Source organism: Pollicipes pollicipes, unplaced genomic scaffold, assembly GCF_011947565.3.
Source record: "Pollicipes pollicipes isolate AB1234 unplaced genomic scaffold, Ppol_2.1 Scaffold_1600;HRSCAF=1878_pilon_pilon_pilon, whole genome shotgun sequence".
In the NCBI taxonomy this organism is placed as follows: Eukaryota; Metazoa; Arthropoda; class Thecostraca; order Pollicipedomorpha; family Pollicipedidae; genus Pollicipes; species Pollicipes pollicipes.
Genome location: NW_023595962.1, coordinates 3,193,755 through 3,212,690, shown reverse-complemented (window position 1 = coordinate 3,212,690; position 18,936 = coordinate 3,193,755). Strand labels below are relative to the sequence as shown.

Below are 18,936 nucleotides of genomic sequence, written 5' to 3'. Positions count from 1 at the left end.
TTACAGTTTTCACTGAAAACATAACGCAATATCTTTAACATATAAATGGCCGCAGACATTTCTCATCGTGACGCCACCGTAGGAAAGTCCTACCATTTACGATGAGGTTCCGTTCCGCCCCCGGCTTCATCGCATCTAAAGCTGAACGCAGAAATGCTGGGGGACAGAAACTAAGCGCAGAAAGGCACGCTCTTCGCAGCCAGAACTGCGCTCCAAAAGGCCATCTGACCAGCACAGAGGCTGCGCGCGGAACGGTCCTATCACCGCGGTCGGAAGTGCGCTTGGAACGGTCCGCAGCGCCGTGTCAACACGACGGCCACCTCCTCGGGTGGCGGCGGCGCTCCGTCGGGCGGTGTTAGCTCAAACTGACGCACGAGCCGGGTCACGACCCCGAGCGCGAGCGCGTCGGCGAGCCGCCGGCCGGGGCAGCGGCGCGGGCCGACCCCGTACGGCACGAACTTGTCACCGGCCGCGAACGCGCCGTCCTCGCGCAGGAAGCGCTCCGGTCTGAACTGCTCCGGCTGCGACCAGAGCGTGCCGTCCCAGTGGCCGGCCAGGATGCCGTAGATGATGACCGTGTCACGCGGTACGCGGTAGCCGTGCACAGTGTGCGGCGTCCTCGGTGCGGTGCGGGATGCCAAAGGCGACCGGGCACGCGTGCCGAAGCACCTCGGCGACGAAGGCGCATGCGTGCGGCAGGCGCTGGCGGTCGGCGGCGCCGGCCGGCCGGCGGAGCGCTTCCACCTCGCGCCGCACAAGCGCCTGCTGCTCCGGAACGCGCACGAGGTAGAGCAGTACCCCACTCCAGCAGCGACTGCGCAGGCTCGGTGCCGCCGTTGAGGAAGTCGAACAGGATCATGACGAGGTCCTCGTCGTTGGCCGGGCTCCAGCCGGCGCCCCGCAGCTCTCGCAGCCGGCCAATCAGCGTGCTTTCCGCCTCGCCGCCTTCGCCGCCAGCCACGTCGGGCGCCACGGCCGCTGCGAAGAGCCGTCGCACTTCGTCGCGGAAGCGTAGCGTCGCCGCCCAGCCGCTGCGCTCCGGGAAGAGTCTACGCAGCACCCGGTTTTCGACCCACGGGTTACCGAGCGCGGCGAGCTCGTCGCGCAGGAGACCCGCCAGGCGCTCGGCTTGCGCGGCTGGCAGCCGACGGCCGGTGACGAGCCGCCAGAAGAGGCTCACCAGCGGCCGCTGGAAGAGGTCGCGCACCTGCACCGAGCCGCCAGCCGCCGCCAGCGGCTCGGTCAGCTCGTCCAGCTCGTCCGCCAGCAGGGCGTCGACCTCGCCCGTGTCCAGCATCTGCTGCAGCGTGTCGGTGACCAGCTGGGAGTTTCGGCGCCAGCGCTCGGCCTCGGCCACAATGAGGCCGCGCTTCAGCCGAACGAGAGCGCCATCTGTGCCGAGCTGGGCGCGCGCCCGTGCGCGCAGGCCGACGCCGCCGGCTCCACCGCCTGGCGCGCCACGGCCGCGTCCGAGACATACACGCCGAAGCGGGGGCCGTCGAAGAAGCTGGCCACGCAGCCGAAGCGATCGGAGAGGCCGCGCAGCACCGTCAGCAAGTCGTCCGTGTCGAGCGCCGCGGCGAGAGAGACGGTGCCGAGTAGCGGCAGCGCCAGGGGCCCCGGCGGTGCGCCGGACGGCCGCCGCGGCCACAGCAGCGCCAGCACCAGCACCAGCGCCGCCACCAGCACCAGCACCAGCATCGCAGGGTCGCGCGCACGGGCTGCAGCGCGGGTGGGCCGCGACTGGCCGCCGCCGCCGCCGCCGCCGCTGCAAGACCTGCCGCCGCCGTTGGGGGGAGGGGAAGGGTTGCACAGTCCTGTTTGCTGACTCAGGAAGGGGGGGGGGGAGGGGAGGGGGAGCGTGATAGTGGGTCGATGTCACGACAGGGCGGCTGGTGATAGCATCGGACGCCTTTCACAGAAATTATGAATTTAAAGTTATTGTGTTGGGGTAACACCTTTAGGGTACCAGGAGGTGCTGGTTGAGCGACGTGGAATGCTAAAAACCACTATATTGGTGGTACGTGGTATTTGGAGCCTTCCTATTCTCAGGAGCGATATGAGCTCAGAAAGTTTCAACAAAACACTACATCTAGGAAATGAGGCATGTGAATCCAGAACACACGCCCAAAAGCGTGCGAGAGTTTCGGAGCAAAACACCAGCGAAGGTGGCTTTTGTGCGGGCAACCCTGGATAACAGGGTGGGTAAAAGAAGTGGTCCCTTCTCTATCTTAAGAACACAGGTACCCTCAGTTTCGCGAGGATAACATTACACAGCTGCATGTCACGCTTCATAGTATGTAACAAAATTCGCTTTCTCTGGAAATAGTGCTGAGTCACACCACACCTAGCCTGGAAGGACCTGGCGCTGGGGTGACGTGGCTGGCACAGCGCTAGCCCCCAAAGCCATGGATACCTATTCAAGTTTTTCACGTCATTCTTTGGCATAGTTGGAAAACTGTGTACCTATCCTCCGTATGCGCAGGCCAGCCTCGCTGGAGCTCCATATCTGATCTGCACTCTGACTTAATAATAATGGGGTTGAGACATTTGAAAACAGAGCCGGTGTCTAACAACCATGAATGAACTTAGTCGGTACATATCGCAGAGGCCATGAAGACACATAGGTGCTGGGCAGAAAGGTAGCAGCATTTGCCAATCACAAACAAGTTGTACTCCACTATTTTACCTAAACCCGAACAAAACCTAACCTTCCCTGACTCATCGCACCAGCGGCGACGATATTCCCTTTACGAGCCATTTCGTGACGATCCGTTTCTGCAAAATGTTTCTGCACAGGCAGTGTCACAGAAAAAGTCAACACCAGCTAGCGCCCTCTTCTGGCTGGCAAACACGCGGCTGCGAGTGACGACGATGGCGGCTAGCATGGCATGCTTTCCTGCGGACAGAGTCGAGAGTGATTTCTGTTTTATTTGAGATCATTCCACTCCCTGTCAGTCACGGTTCCTACCGTAGATTGGGACGGATGCCCGACCCTCTATCACCTGCCCGACTTGGCGCAGCCCCGATGCCCCATGCGGTGCGCTGTGCCGATGTCCTACGCAGTGCGCTGTGCCGATGTCCCGCAGTGCGCTGCCGATGTCCAAGCAGTGTCTGTGCCGATGTCCCAAGCAGTGCGCTGTGCTGATGTCCCCAGCGCGCTGTCCGATGTCCCCTACGCAGTGCGCTGTGCCGATGTCCCGCAGTGCGCTGTGCCGATGCCCCATTCGGTGCGCGTGCCGATGTCTACGCAGTGCGCTGTGCCGATGTCCTACGCAGTGCGCTGTGCGATGTCCCACGCAGTGCGCTGTGCCTGTCCCAAGCAGTGCGCTGTGCCGATGTCCCCGCAGTGCGCTGTGTGCCGATGTCCTACGCAGTGCGCTGTACCGATGTCCCAAGCAGTGTGCTGTGCCGATGTCCTACGCAGTGCGCTGTGCCGATGTCCTACGCAGTGCGTGTGCCGATGTCCCGCAGTGCGCTGTGCCGATGTCCTACGCATGCGCTGTGCCGATGTCCCAAGCAGTGCGCTGTGCGATGTCCCAAGCAGTGGCCTGTGTGATGTCCCAAGCAGTGCGCTGTGCCGATTCCCACGCAGTGCGCTGTGCCGATGTCCCAAGCAGTGCGCTGTGCCGATGTCCCAAGCAGTGCGCGTGCCGATGCCCACGCAGTGCGCTGTGCCGATGTCCCAGCAGTGCGCGTGCCGATGCCCACCAGTGGCTGTGCCGATGTCCACGCAGTGCGCTGTGCCGACGTCCCACGCAGTACGCTGTGCCGACGTCCGTTCCGATAGCTCAGTTGGTCAGAGCGCCTGCCCTTCGATCCCCACACGTAGAAAGGTGGGTTCGGGTCGCGTTAGAAGCCCGCTGTTTGCCGTTGATTCGTGTGGTTTGCGGCCGGTGGTAGAGGCTGCGCTAAATGTCAAATGACGCGAGAGGACGGGACCCACTGAGCCGCGTGGCGGGGCATTAAAGGGAGTGTTTCACATTTAAGTGGTGTTTTGAACTGAAAAAGCCATCTTGAATTACGATCAGTGCTGTTCACAACCCTGTTCTTCTTAAGGGCTAAGCCCCTCTAGTTTGTAAGGCACACGCCCGCGGAAATGGAGATAAGTAATACCGGGGAGAGTATTTCGAAGTCACCTTGGCATTCCTGGCGTCATCAAAACGTCATTAAAGTCCTGCCATTCCATATGCCACGCGGCGATCAAAGCCAAGAAAAATATCATTGTCGAGGCGTTCATATCCGGCGTTCGCGAGCGCGATTTCCAGGTATAACGGCCCTCAATTGGCTCTCAGTCAATGTTGTGCGTACGATGACGTAATCACGCCATGACACATTGAGGAGCGTGCTTACTTAACAGAGAATTGTGCTGCCTAGAACAGTCTTTTCCACTCCAAAGGTATACTTCCAGGTATAAGTGAGCTTGTTTCTACATAGCTGATGCTTTCTTCAATATCTTTAAATGAGTAAAAATCCCTTGTATTGTACGCAGGTAGGGCTACGCCATCCCCCCCATCAATTTTTTCACAAACAAAGCAAGATTCGATGTGCGCAAGCAAAGCTAAGCAAATTAAGAATATGAGACGTATTACGCCGTCGCCACGCAGCTCCATCGTCAACTTCTGTCGCCATCTTGTTTTCTTCGTGCGCCCGCAGTCCCTGATCTGGATTTTTATGATTTTTTTAAAGCACAACGCTCCCCTGTTCAGAATACGAATTCTGGCATAGGCCAGTGGTGGTGCTGGTGGCTCGTCCACATTACTGTGGAAATCAACGCTTTCCTATCCACGCCATACGAGTTCATCTACACCGCTGCTGGATGAATGTCCCTGGCGCCGACCACGTATCTCAAGAAGTTCAGGTCACTTCCGCATCAGCCCAACGGCTTCTGGTTGGTGTTGTGCGCGGTCTTGATGTTGCATTCGACGGATCTCTCGACTACCTCAGCAACTATGTACCAGTCATTTCTGCGCACAACACACCACCAGGTAGTCCTCCGCCCTTGCAAAGCCTATCGATTATCCGCCTGCGTTGAATTGAGCTCGGCCGGTGGCAGGGGCGCAGCCAGGGGGCAGGGGGGGGGGGGGTGATCGGATCACCCTACGCTCGGATTGTCGTTTTTCACCATAGATGGCTCGCGAAGGGAAGTCGAAATCGCCCAGATGCCTACACATCACGTTCCGCCCCCTTAACAAATCCTGGCTGCGCCCCTGGCCGGTAGTAGCACCGTGCATGTCTCGCTGGCCGATGCGGACTTTGGTGCGCCCTTATCAAGCGGGATCTCTCTGGAGGCCTCATCAACTCTCCGCTGCATGCGAGCTCCACGTAATTCCAGCTTATCCAGCTTACTAAACCATCGATCGGGAGTGAACTGCGCAAACGGCTCGTCTGCTGTTGGGGGGCGTGAGCCGAGGGTTGGAGGAACCGGTCGATGGAAACGTGCAGCCGCGGACGAGCTTAACTCGGCTATTTTTGAACGGCTGCTACCGGACTGCTCCTGTTGCTACCGGACTGCTTCTGTTGCCACCGGACTGCTCCTGTTGCTACCGGACAGCTCCTGTTGCTACCGGACAGCTCCTGTTGCTACCGGACTGCTCCTGTTCCAGCTCCTGCTCCAGTTGCTACCGAACTGGTTCGGCAGCAACTGGTTGGAACTGGTTGGAACCGGTTCAGTTCCTACGATTGTCGTCCTTTGCCTGGATCTGTGGAGGGGTGCCCCCAGATCCAGGACGTACTAAGTGCAGTTTTTATCTGGGGCTGGTCCATGGGGGAGGGGTATGGGGTTCATGCAATATGGGAACACAGTGAGTCCATCCAAGTTCTCTGCAACACAGACGTTGCAAGGTACGGGCCCCTAGATGGGGGCTTGGACCACCTAGTCCACTCAATATTATTTTTCCTTTTAGCGAGTTATCTGTGGGACGATCGTCTTTACGTCGTCATTTGAAGAGATTGATTTGTTTCAACCATCTTTCTGCCACCTTTTTCTGATCAGGACTGACAAGGCCGACCTAGTGCAGCTCGGTGAATACTGCAGGACCGGTTATCCTTGTCCGCCTGCCACTCGCACAAATGGGAGTCTCAAAGTCGGGGAAACGTTGTGTCTGTGCATTTGAGGACAGATTCGGCCGTTTTCTCCGGCTAGCTCCAAATTTTTTCAACATTGCGACAGCCGGAACATAATTTTTCAGTATGATAAATGTTTTTAGTAGAAGAGATGTCGCATAGAATTATTCCCATCGCGGGTTTGTCGGTTGCCATATTTGGAGCAGCAAAAGTATACCGACACCATGAAGTGAGCACTTCCAGTCTCAGTTCGCCGGTCCAAGTGCTCCCGTGCGTAAGCTCCCCCAGGACTTTGCTGAGGCTTAACCTATGAATAGAGGAAATAAGCAAATAATTTGTGAAGTATGGCCTGTACCGTACAGCAGAAATTTATCGCGTGAGTGAGAGAGCATGAAGCCTTATACACTTAATAGAAGCAATATTGTTTACAAATAAAGTCTGAAAGGGTTTTTGCAGTAGGCCTACTTAAAAGAGTGTAGGTGTAATTTTTCATTATTTTAAGTTTTGTCATATACCGCTAACGTCCCACACAGCACTTTTGTCGCAAGTAGCTTTACCACACAGCGCTTCTGTCGCAAGGAGCTTTACCACACAGCACTTCTGTCGCAAGGAGTTTTACCGTGGCACTGGTGTTGTGACACTCCTAGTTAATATCAAGAACCGCCGCGAACACCGCAGCGTGCCTGACGCCAGATCTAGTTCCTACTAACTCTACCAGACGGTCCCGTGATCCCGCGCGGCGTTAATTGTTGGGCGGCAGGATGAGTTAGCTCGACCAGGCACTCATGTGTGGCGACCGTAGCAGGTGCCAGACTGGGTATGAAATTTACCAGACACCAGACATCCGTCTCGGGTGATTCGGGCTTAGTTTACCTGTCGACCGTGGATGCAGCATGAACGAAGTACATAATTGCCTTCAATGAGATCATGTTCCCGTACAGGTCAGCTAGAGCATGCGCTCCAAGACACCACACAGGTGTAGGTAAGTGAACCACCACTGTCGTGTTCCTACGCTGGGAAACATCAGACCATCAGTAAAGCGAGAGGCCGTGGTGAAAAGATGACAAGCAATCGCTGATGTCTATCATGGAAAAACCCGACGCTTCCAGCAGCGTTCCTGGTCACGATTGGTCATATATATATATATATATATATATATATATATATATATATATACATATCGCATGATTGTACGGTAACTGGAGACCTTCTCTTCACCTGGGATTCTCGGCATACTAAATGTCCATCATTCGCACCTTAAAAGCTGGCAATGCAGAAAAATGGGAAACTCTTCATACCCACATCGAGATCACGGGTCATGGACCTGTTACACTCAAAGCGGATCATATACCGGTAAATGACGCTGGGCTGGAGAATAGCATCACCACTTTAGCGCCATCTACTCCGTTAAAAACTTGCCAGAACGGCTAGAGGGCGTCCAAAGCGGCACCAGCTTCCCGAGAGCCCGATGGTAGCGACATCTTTAGTGAGTTCGAGGGATCCTGGAGTTGTTTTTCACTTGGGTTGAGGAGTGACGTCATTATTTAGAAGGATGAGGAAAAATTATGTCATTGCCGGCACGTTAAACACCACAAAAAATGGGATGAAACAAACAGCATTTGACTGTCTACTAACTGTTCTAATTTGTAACTAACTGTAATCTGTAACTGTAATCTGTAACTGTAATCTGTAGCTGTAATCTGCAACTGTAATCTGTAACTGTAATCTGTAACTGTAACTGTAAACTGTAACTTTTTCATCTGTAACTGTAACTAATTGTGCTTTATTCCTTCAACTCTTACAGGCCCCAATCACCGTCCTCCGGGTCTCGTATTCTGCCCAAGCACTAGTATTCCCTCGTTCCGGACTTCCTCGTCATGCACTATCCACTTAAGGTCATGTGCTCATAATGTGGGAGTTACCCGTGATTATCAGCAACGTTTGTTTTTTTAATTAGTAGACAATGCATTTCAGGTGCCAACTACTTTAAAAACTTCTCCCAGTTTAACTGCACATTGAGCTCCTCCCAGCTTAGCTGATTTAATCTTTCGCAGCGTGGCAGGTACTAAATCCAAGCGAGCTGGGCCGGACAACAATGTAAAAAAACTGAGATACGTAGAACGAGCAAGATGTATCCAATGGATGCTTCTCACTCCACCCCCCACCCCCTCCAACAAATCCTGAACTCATGACATATGCTGACTTGCTCATCATTCTCGCGAAAACCACTTCCACAGCGGATGTACAGCAATGCGGCACTCATCCCTCGTTGGGCGCGCGTTGGGACCAAAGCTGCCGGATTACTGCTTCTCAGCCAACTCAGCAAAAAAGGGATTACCGAACGAACCAGAAACGTGCCACAACCTCCCGTGCAACCATGCTGCTCATGATATTTGGAAAACCCATCCCTACCAGCGATTAAGCAGTGACGTCGAAGCACTGCGCGAGTCATCAGTGTCAAAGGTCACAGTCGGGGGTCAGCGGTCTACAGCAATATGAGGTCCGGTTCGGCGCGTTGGTGGGACTGCGATACCGTCTTCGGGTATCTCCGTCGTTACTCAGCATTGGGCGATGCACTATAGCAGGACACTATAGCAGAACACTATAGCAGGACATTATAGCAGGACACTATAGCAGGACACCATAGCAGGACGCTATAACAGGACTGCAAACCAGATAATGACCCTCGCTCTGATTTGCGGTTTTTTAACACAGACTGATTGGGGAGGGGGAGAGGTGATGCGAACCCTTGCCGTTATCAGACTAAATCACGGATGGAGCCTAGCGGAAAAAAAATTGCTGTGGATTGTTCTACACGAGATCCCGCGATTGGTATTAAGCTGTGGGTCGCTGGCTTAAATACTGGGCCAGTCAGGTCAAGTCAAAGTCAAAATTGTCCTGAATCTAGAACTTTCCGGCTTTATATGCTCATATGTACAGGACCGTGCATTGTGGCGACACAAAATTCTACATGCGTATTCATTGTCTTATTCTGAGCACGATGTATGCAATCGTCTGTATTTTCAGCATATGTTTATGGCATAGGGTCCCGTCGATGTGGCTGTGCCGGCGCGCCCCGCAGGTTTGCGGAGTCGTCAGTTGCCGCCAGCCCCGGCAGTGGATCGCCGGACAGCGTTCATAAAAACCGTCGCTTCTCAGAGGCCAAAAATGTTAAGTTCGCGGTTTTGGTGTCAAAACCTATGCAATAGATGCCTCAGAGGCCAACGAGAGCTTCGGCACGATTGCACAGAATACCGGAAAGGTACCTCCAAAAACCTTAGCGGCGCATATGCCACTATAAGGGGAACGATTTAGGTATGAAATCATTAAAATATTCATTGAAAGCTCTACACGACAGCTAAGTATTTCCAACAAGCATAGACGTGAATTACTGACGTGCTGCTCCATATGCTACAATGAAGCTTATATCACTCTAAAATAGTTTGCTATGCTAACATACAGCCTGTACAATGAGAAGAAAAAATAGCTCGGTAATTCTTCGGCCAAAAACAATGAAATGATCATTGGGTTTGCGCGTACATTTTAAATTGTAGGTATTATCGTGTGAAGTGTTTTGAGTTGGCCTATGCACATCTATACATGCAAACATAATTTGTCCCATCCCATATTTGCCCACATTGCCCCACAGGGGGCAAGCAAGGATGAAGACTGATAAATACGCCCAGGACTATGGGTATAACCACCTGAGGAGATGTCTCCAATTTCACGAGATGGATGTTTGTCTGTCTGGGAAAGGCAAATAGTAGGCAGTTTTCCGCTGAAATTACCACGTTCTATCATGGTGTACCCACTTACAGTCAAGTTGATATCTCTACCCTGATTCTTCGCCCCCTTCCCTCCCCAGGGCCATGCGTGAAACCACAGCCCCTTATGCTTCCACGCTGTCTACCCAGGGTGGGTACCAGTTCCTTTTCTCGATTTCCCATGACTCTCTCCGTATTGTCGTTTCTTTCTATGAAAAAAGCTCAGGAGCTTGTGTGACTGACGGTATTTGCATTAAAGTCATGAACGTTTGTTTCGAAATTATCGCCCACGTCAACCGCCATCCGTACCATACATTCTCGACACCTGTCTGACATCCTGAAAATATCCCGAATTATGGAAACATTCGGTGGAACATCCTATCCACACGTCCGGAAGCCCATCAGATGCTCCAAGCTTTGTGCCTATTTCCATCGTTCCCGCCTTTCCGAAGTTTCGCGAAAGGGTGATGCAGAGGCAACTTTTCTCCTGCCTGGCCGAAAACAACCTCTTTTCATCCACTCAGGTCGGGCCGTGTCGGGCCGTGCCGTGCCGTGCCGTGCCGTGCCGTGCCGTGCCATGCGTGCCGTGCCGTGCCGTGCCGTGCCGTGCCGTGCCGCACCGTACTGTGCCGTACCGTATCGCATCGTATCGTATCGTATCGTACCGTATCGCATCGTATCGCATCGTATCGTATCGTATCGTACCGTGCCGTACCGTGCCATGCCGTGCCATGCCGTGCCGTGCCGTGCCATGCCGTGCCATGCCGTGCCGTGCCGTGCCGTACCGTGCCATGCCGTGCCGTGCCGTGCCGCGCCGTGCCGTGCCGTACAGTGCCGTGCCGTGCCGTGCCGTGCCGTGCCGTGCCGTGTCGTGCCGTGCCGTACAGTGCCGTGCCGTGCCGTGCCGTGCCGTGCCGTGCCGTGCCGCACCGTACCTAACCGTACCGTACCCTGCTGTTACCATACCAGACCATGTCTTTGCCGCCACTGACCGCTAGGAACTTAATCGTCTCTGCCTTCTGGATCTCTCCAAACGTTTTGGTATGATCGACGACACCAAGCTTCTCGTCGAACTTCAAGCTTATTCTGTCGATCTTATGTGTTGTTTTCTTAACTCCGCGGTCATACTCAATCTGCTTGTACTGATGACTGACGTGGAAACTGACACGTTTCAAAGCCCCTGTCCAGTCATATCGGTGTTTTCCATCGGTTATCTTTATTTTTTCATTTTATTTTATCGTTTTCAGGCTCACTCCTCTTCCAGGAATTTGCCTACAACACGCCCCAGTCCGCCTCCGACGCGTATGCGGTCCAGTTCGCCGGTGATGCCCCAGTTTTTATATCTGAAAAAGACTCACTCCCACAGAGCTCATTGCTACAATGGAACCGACACCAGAAGTCTTTGGACGTCTGGCTCCAAGTCACGGTCTGAAAGGAAAATCTGAAGTAAAATATTAAAGTAAAAAGTAAAATCTCAAAGTAAAAAGCAAAACCTTAAAGTAAAACGCAAAATCTGGAGGTAAAATCTAAAACCTAAAATCGGAAAAAGGCGAAGCGGAACTTGCAGGTTGTGGTTCCCGTCAAAATTGTCAGGGCATGGCTCCCATTGCTGTTTGGTTCCGCGAGGACACAGGGCGTGAGGTCCCCACAGTGAGAAATCTTGGCGAAGTGTGTAAGAAAACGTAGCGTGTACCCTCCTGGACTCGTCCGAAAACCGACTGGCGCACGCGAGCGTCGGGTCCCTGCCGCCACCTCAGCGACCGACCCTTGACCCCTGGCGAATCGGGAGACCCGCGGTCACGTGACGCCTCCCGGCGCCCAGTCAGATGTGGAGCTCGGAGGACGGCGAGAGTGAGGGCGCACAGCCCGCAAGATCACAAAACAGTGTTCGACAAGCGCCTCACTTGGGGCTCTCGCTTATCTGTCCTCGTCAAAAGTGGAACGGCATCCTCATCGGGCTATTCCACATGCGTCATCAGATTCGGCCTGACCTTTTGCTTACCTTCAATGTCTTGGTCCTACCGCACGTTCGTTATTGCCTTGGCGTCTATGGCGACCGGTCGGAAAAAAACACTCAACGCCTCTAAAAGATCTTGAACTTTGCGCTGCGCGTTGTCCTCGGCGCTCGGAAATGCGATCATATTCAGGACGTTCGTGAGAAACTGGTCGGCTCTACCTCTACCAACAGCACTCCATAAACTGGTCAGCTCTACCAACAGCACTTCATAAACTGGTCAGCTCTACCAACAGCACTTCATAAACTGGCCAGTTCTACCAAAAGCACTCCATAAACTGGTCAGCTCTACCAACAGCACTCCATAAACTGGTCGGCTCTACCAACAGCACTCCATAAACTGGTCAGCTCTACCAACAGCACTTCATAAACTGGCCAGCTCTACCAACAGCACTCCATACACTGGTCGGCTCTACCAACAGCACTCCATAAACTGGCCAGCTCTACCAACAGCACTTCATACACTGGTCGGCTCTACCAACAGCACTCCATAAACTTGCTTCACAAAATACTTACCACCGGCGAAACGCGAGCCTTGTCTCCCAAGCACAGGGCAGATCTGCCCTTCACTCAGGCTTTACCCGCCAGAACACTAATCTGGCTCCTCCGCACGTGAAAACGGAGGCGGGTAGGCGGCGCCTTCTGCACATTGTCGTATAAGGCTACAATGCTTTAACTCGCCTTGTTACTCGACGTTGACGCCCGAGCCAGCAGGCTGTGTTTTCGCAGCGAGACGTCCAAGAAAAATCATTGGTGCCCCCGATGGGTGTCCAACACAACATGTATAAAAAGCCGCAGAAACGGTCTATATGTGACGCCAAAAATAACGCAAAAAAGATCACAATTGAGGCAGGTCACCCGTCATTTATGTTATGGGATGTCGCACAAAAAGATTCAACTACATTTCTGACTTGATTAGAGCCAGGGTAATTGTTACAACTCAGATCTCGCGGTCTGTTAAAACGGGCTTTTATGTGCACGCATCAGGCGAGCTTATCTAGCCCTAGGTTAGCAAACGGGCATTTGCCTACGTCATACTCTTGTTGAATGCGCGGATAATAAATAATTTGCCAAATTCGCGCATAATCTTTGAGACTTCCGCCGCCGCACAATGATCTGCGTCTGCACTCGCTGCCTTCTTTTTCCACCCCCCGTACGGTTACGCTGAGCAGTCTTTACAGAAGAGGAATGCAGCGTGTTTGTTGAGGGACATTATTTATATTTTGGTTGATGTTAGGTACCACGGAACGTACGGCTGTCATATGCAAAGAATATGAGCGGCAGTTTGTCTGCAGTACCTTTTTGTCAACGCGCGTCCGACGCCATGTGGACAGACTATTAGAATATGAGGCCATCAGCTATTCAAACGCCTTCCTTCTGTGGGTCGCAAAGTCCTAAGCCAGCAAAATGCATTGGGTGGATTCGAGTTAGACCAGTTCACCCGTCTAAACACAAAGTCCGTCACATTTTTGAGGAGATATGCGATCCGCTTCACGGCTTTCTCGCAAAAACGCGAAGGGATGTAAACGGTGAATTTAAAACAAGCCCACGCGGAACCCACGAAGCACACTTTTCTCTAAAAAAGCAAGACATTTACGTGCGAGTCGCTCACACGGTTAAGGCGGCCAATCTCGGCGAATGCTCTTTGGGGGAGTGGAACCATCTTTATTTGGCGACTGAATTGCATTGACTCGTACGTTTTCTACTGCTTCCACCTTTGGCTCTGACACCCTCAAAAGCATCGTCAGCGATAGGCACAAAGCGTCAGGCCGAGGTGCGGTCGACCTGCGAAAACGCCAGTGAAAACATGTTTTACAGCCGTTGGGCGTGTTGCTGCTGAACGTCATCAACGTCGATTTCAGCAAAAACGATTTTCTAGATGTTTAGGAGCAATTCGTCACCCACTCTATCCACAAGTCAGGTCCCATTCGGAACGTTACCAATTTCACACCCATCTCCGTAATCTTGTTGAAGCCAAATTAATCTGGCGTATCGTTCAGTGCCAATTGTGTGCTTTAGTGCTAATTGCTGCGAACTGTGTGCTTTGTGCGTACATTTCGTGCGGCAATCTATCTCCTGTCATCTTCTTGCGAAGGAGATTGGTCTTGACCCATGTTTCGATGCGAGTAACAACATTTTGTATCATTTGGCGTATGCCTCAATTAAATCTAGTTCCTCCTTGCAAGGTAATATCCAAATTGACTTAAGATGATTTTCATGACATGCAAATGACATCGTATAAAGCAGGAGTATAAGCATAGACATGTCGCATAAATGGCTCTCACCGTCTCCGGCGTCAGCACATTCTATCGATCCTATCGATAAATAATCTGCTGTCAAACGGGAGCTGAAATACATGTAACGTATTTCCGATCATTTAGTTCACCACTCGACCGAAACTGCCTCCATCAACGTAACTGATCACACCACCTCCGCGGCTGGCAGGCAACGAGACGAATCACTGTTTTCTGTCTCATCGATTTACAGGAGTATTCCGATGCCAATGACAGTTTCAAAGTTTTGAATAAATCACCGTTGCACGAGGCTGAAGCAGAATGGTTCCCTCTGACGTCACTGGGCACACTCAGTGTGCGATCACCTCGGACCCTTACCCCGGGCGCAAAAATCTGTCCCGACCGCTGCAGAACAGCCTTAGTGTGTTCCAGGGATGTCTCCCGTCTCCTAGGGCCTTTGCCGATCAGCGTTGTGCTGGTGGCCAAGGTTCACAAGGTCCGGTTACCAGTGTGCCAAAGGCACGTGGCCCCGGGGAAAATGGATATAACACGCCGATATGGCAAGCGAAATGGCCGGTGACTACGCAGTTGATATATATATATATATATATATATATATATATATATATATATATATATATATATATACAACTAGTACCCAGTAGCAGAACCGACGCTGCTCTCCTGATTCCCCACATAGAGTAGCGATCTTTTTTTCCAAACCTTTGGCACAGTGCCAAATAACTGAACGTGAACACGGCCAAGACTTCATTGGCGGGCTGCTTGTCGTCGCCAGTGGCCAAAATGTTTGCAACATTACTGAAATTATAATTTTTCGAGCAGACAGTTCCGTTTGATTTTCCACGGCGCGGAACCCGTCGATTATTGGCCACTGTATCATTGGACCCTCACATGACCCACGGCACACGCAAATGCCGCGAGCTTCCGATTGGCCACTGTCGAGCTTCCGATCGGAGCAGCCATTCCCGGCAGCATTCGCCACGCCACGTCATGCTGAGAGTAACACAGGAGATTAACCTGTCGTACGTGACACAGGGTCACGGTGTTTGGCGTATCTGCTGATATGTGTGACGTGTTTTGTACAAATATATTTAGATAGAAAGTAAGAGAGAGAGGGAGAGGGAGAGAGAGAGAGAGAGAGAGAGAGAGAGAGAGAGAGAGAGAGAGAGAGAGAGAGAAGAGAGAGAGAGAGAGAGGAGAGAGAGAGAGAGAGAGAGAGAGAGAGAGAGAGAGAGAGAGATAGAGAGAGAGAGAGAGAGAGAGAGAGAGAGATATATATATATATATATATATATATATATATATACACGCAAGGCATTGGTGTAAGTGCATTCAATAAGCTTTTTCTGCACTTGGTCTAATTTTCTGATTAAGGTTGGCTGTTCGTCATTGAGACTAAAAGGTAACTCGCCACTTCTTGGCGTCTGTTGATTGTCCTGACGTTTTGGAATTACATATTCCATTCTCAAAGGTGCACACATGCAAGATACAAGCGACGAATATATGAACACGTGTTACAGATAAATATTACCGGTGCGGTTTTACAATTGGTTCCATTCAAGTTCATTTCGATTGAATTGTATAGTCTAGATTTTGGCACATTACTTCAGGTTGGCATTTTTAGGAGAATATAAATTTAGTCGGCAAAACACGTGCTGAATGGTAGGATAAACCATTCACTGATAGTGTCAGTCGTCCCTAAATAAGGTGAAAGATGACTTTGGGGTTGGTTTGTTTCTTCAGTTCCGGTGATGATGTTTTGGTCGTGGCTGCCTCAGAGCTTTTAAACTCTGCTCTGATTGGACGCAATTACGCAGTTACACAGTTAACTGCAGCACATCAAACACGTCTTAGTAAATATTGGCTACTCCAACAGTGTCATCGACCATGACAAATCCAGTCAGACTGTTCTATCAGGAGCAAATGTCCGCCACTTATAAGATAGAGAGCGTAGTCAAGACAATAATATCTGACGAAGTGAAGCCAGTTACCCAGAAGGACAACATAACGCGCACCATCTACTATAAAAACAAAAAGGTCACCGAGGTCATGAACAATAGCCTCGCGGCCAAATCCGCCCCTTTGAAAGGAACCAACGTAGTCTGCCAATTTAATCGTGGCACAGGAGATTTCAGGCTCTCAAAGCAATTAAACCACGCTGATACCGCTACCACCACACTTTCGAGGTGGTTGGTGATGCCCTTGGCTGGCGGTGCTGCAAAAGAGCACATGAGAAAAGAACACGGCAGGAACATCACCCGAGACAACCTCACCAGAAACACCAGCGTCATCACATCATCAAACACGAGTAAGCGTTATGCTCTGGAAGTTGCCACGATCAAAACAACGTCACCGGAATTGAACAAACGAACCAATCCTCTCAGGACGTTCACGCGAACTCCGGCGGGCGCAACCGGCCCGCGCGCCACTGAAATGCACAGTCAGCCGCTGCCAGACGTAACTAACCAGAGACTTGGAAGAACTTGTCACAACACAATGACGGTGTTGTGTTGTGTTGTTACCCGACAGCAGCTGTGTTTGAGCCGATACCCTTGACCAACTGCATACGCCTCACCTCCGCTGAGTTCTACCACGGGGAACCTACCAGGGACCTCTGAATGGACAGGCGGCACCAGTTCAGCCCATACTCTTGCCAGTAGAACCCACACTTTGGCCGGCGTGGCCCCACTTTTGCCATTATAACCCAGACTTCACCCAGTGCGACCCACGGCTTAGCCAGTAATAACTCACAATTGTTCCAGTGCGACCCTTCCTTTTGTCAGTACAACCCACACTTTTGCCAGTAAGACTCGTACTTTCGCAGGCACAGCCCAACGTTTGGCAATACCACCCACCCGTTTACCGTTGCAGCCCACACTTTTACTTTCGGGACCCACACCTGTTCCGGTGCAATTGTCCGCTTTGTCCCCAGTCGGTCTTAGCTTGTTTCATGTCACGTCAGTGTTCAGCTTTATTCGCGATCGGAAAATTTTATGTTCACGCAACTCAGCAGCAACAGCAGAAAGTACATGCGCTTTTATTGACTCATGCAGAGAGCATTCGGGTGGAGGAACATGCTGTAATCCCCGTCAATGATGGACGCGAGGCGCGAGCTATCTCCAGGCCATCTGCCCGAAACGCTGCTTTCGTGGAATAAATCGTACCAAAACGGTATGTCTATCCAAAGCGTGCCCTTTTTTAATCGTCGGGTTATACCGTGTGTCCCAGGACAGGCAGGCAAGCTGACAAACCAGCGTTTTCGATTTCGTTGCTCAGTCAGTTCAGATGAGACATGGACCCAGAGTAAATTCAATGCCATTCCGTTGTTGAATCAATTCAGATGAGGGATGAACCTAGGGTGCATTCAATACCATTTCGGTGCTCAATCGATTCAGATGAGGCATGGGCCCAGAGTAAATTCAATGCTATTTGGCATGACTACAGGTACGTCTACGTCACATTTATAATCACGGCTGCCGATCAGGCTGTTCCTTGTTGTCGCCCCTGGCGATACAGACATGCAGACACAGAGAAGCGTGACGCGCCGCATCTATCTGAGCTGCCTCGAAAGCGGTACGGCATTTCCCTGGCCGCACTCTGCGCACTGCGGAATCCACGACCAGCGGGCTGGTTTGGCACGGAACCCGCTTCTCTTCATTCCGATCGTGTGGACTGTGGTTTCGTCTCGCTGCAGCCGCTGCTGGTCCAGCTGCTGCACAGGGCCCCGCTTTACGTCGTCCTGACTGTATGGGCTGGAGTCCCGTCTTGTTGGAGCTGCTGCTGGCCCAGCTTCTGGTCCAGCTGCTCCAGCTACCGCCAAACTTGCGCTTCATCGTCTCCCACATGTCAGCCAACACCTGCAGATATCGCTTGGCGTTGACTGCACAGCCTCGCTATTACGTTCCTCGAGCCAGAGAGGCCCTACGATGGCGCCCACATGCACGTGGCGCACCTGGCGCACGCGGCGCACGTGGCGCACCACGCAGTGCATTCGCACCGTGTGAAATCATGATATTTTAAACGTCATCGCTCACGTCAGGCTAATCGGTGGACTATCATTGGTATTTTTGGCTGCTAATTTGCTCGTCAAGATGCAGATTACCCTCATTTCTGAATCAAACTTGATGTAAAAATGCTGTCGCAGGCTCGTAATCCTCAAAAACAATCGCTACAGCACATGTGTGACTGTTTATCAGCTCGGCCAGCGTCTTTTTTTATCATTCTGAGGGAAGTCTTGCTCCGAACTTCTTGATGGGATGTTTTTTGTCAGCACTGACACAAAACCATGACCTTGAAATCGCCTTCGCCCTGACGTGACATCCGACCCTGAAATTCTGACGTCACCTGAGCGACGTCACCAGAGCGCTCTGACGTCACCTGAGCGACAGCGCTGGGCGGTCTCCGTCTTGTGGAGGAATACTTCACGAGGGTGAAGTTTTCTATTAGTTCTTGCCAGTTTCTGGACCGCGCCCTTGCTGCAGCCGAGCTCTTGACCAAACCGCTGCAGGGGCTTGTTCGGGCCTCGCACGCCAAAGAAGCCCTGTGTTTTTTGTTCGTTTTTGGGGTCCGCTTTGAATGTTTTCCGCGAGTCTTTCCGGTAGTAGATTTCGATGACTGCCGCGTTGATACACCTAATAGATTACTATATTAAAATACGCTTCTCGACGGTGCTTCTCCGGGTCTAGATGCGTCGCCGGAACTTCCGCCGCGCCATTACCACCGAATTATGATTCAACGTAGACCAGCGCCATCTTGGACTTCGCGTCTGTCCCTGAGACCGTATGGTAGGCATGTGAGTGAATTTCACGCCTGTCCTCTGGACCGTATGGTGGCATGT

At 52.1% G+C, this 18,936-nt stretch overlaps 1 protein-coding gene across 1 annotated transcript; it reads right to left on the bottom strand.

The window, feature by feature from the left end:
• Positions 1-260: 260 nt before the first annotated feature.
• On the bottom strand, positions 261-18,090 carry LOC119092748 (cytochrome P450 98A2-like). The gene is made up of 5 exons (XM_037215720.1): positions 18,037-18,090; positions 1,280-1,402; positions 998-1,207; positions 804-904; positions 261-618 (listed from the first exon to the last, which is right to left on the bottom strand). The coding sequence occupies exons 1-5, from the start codon at positions 18,088-18,090 to the stop codon at positions 261-263; spliced, it is 846 nt and encodes a 281-aa protein (XP_037071615.1).
• Between the last annotated feature and the right edge of the window lie 846 nt (positions 18,091-18,936).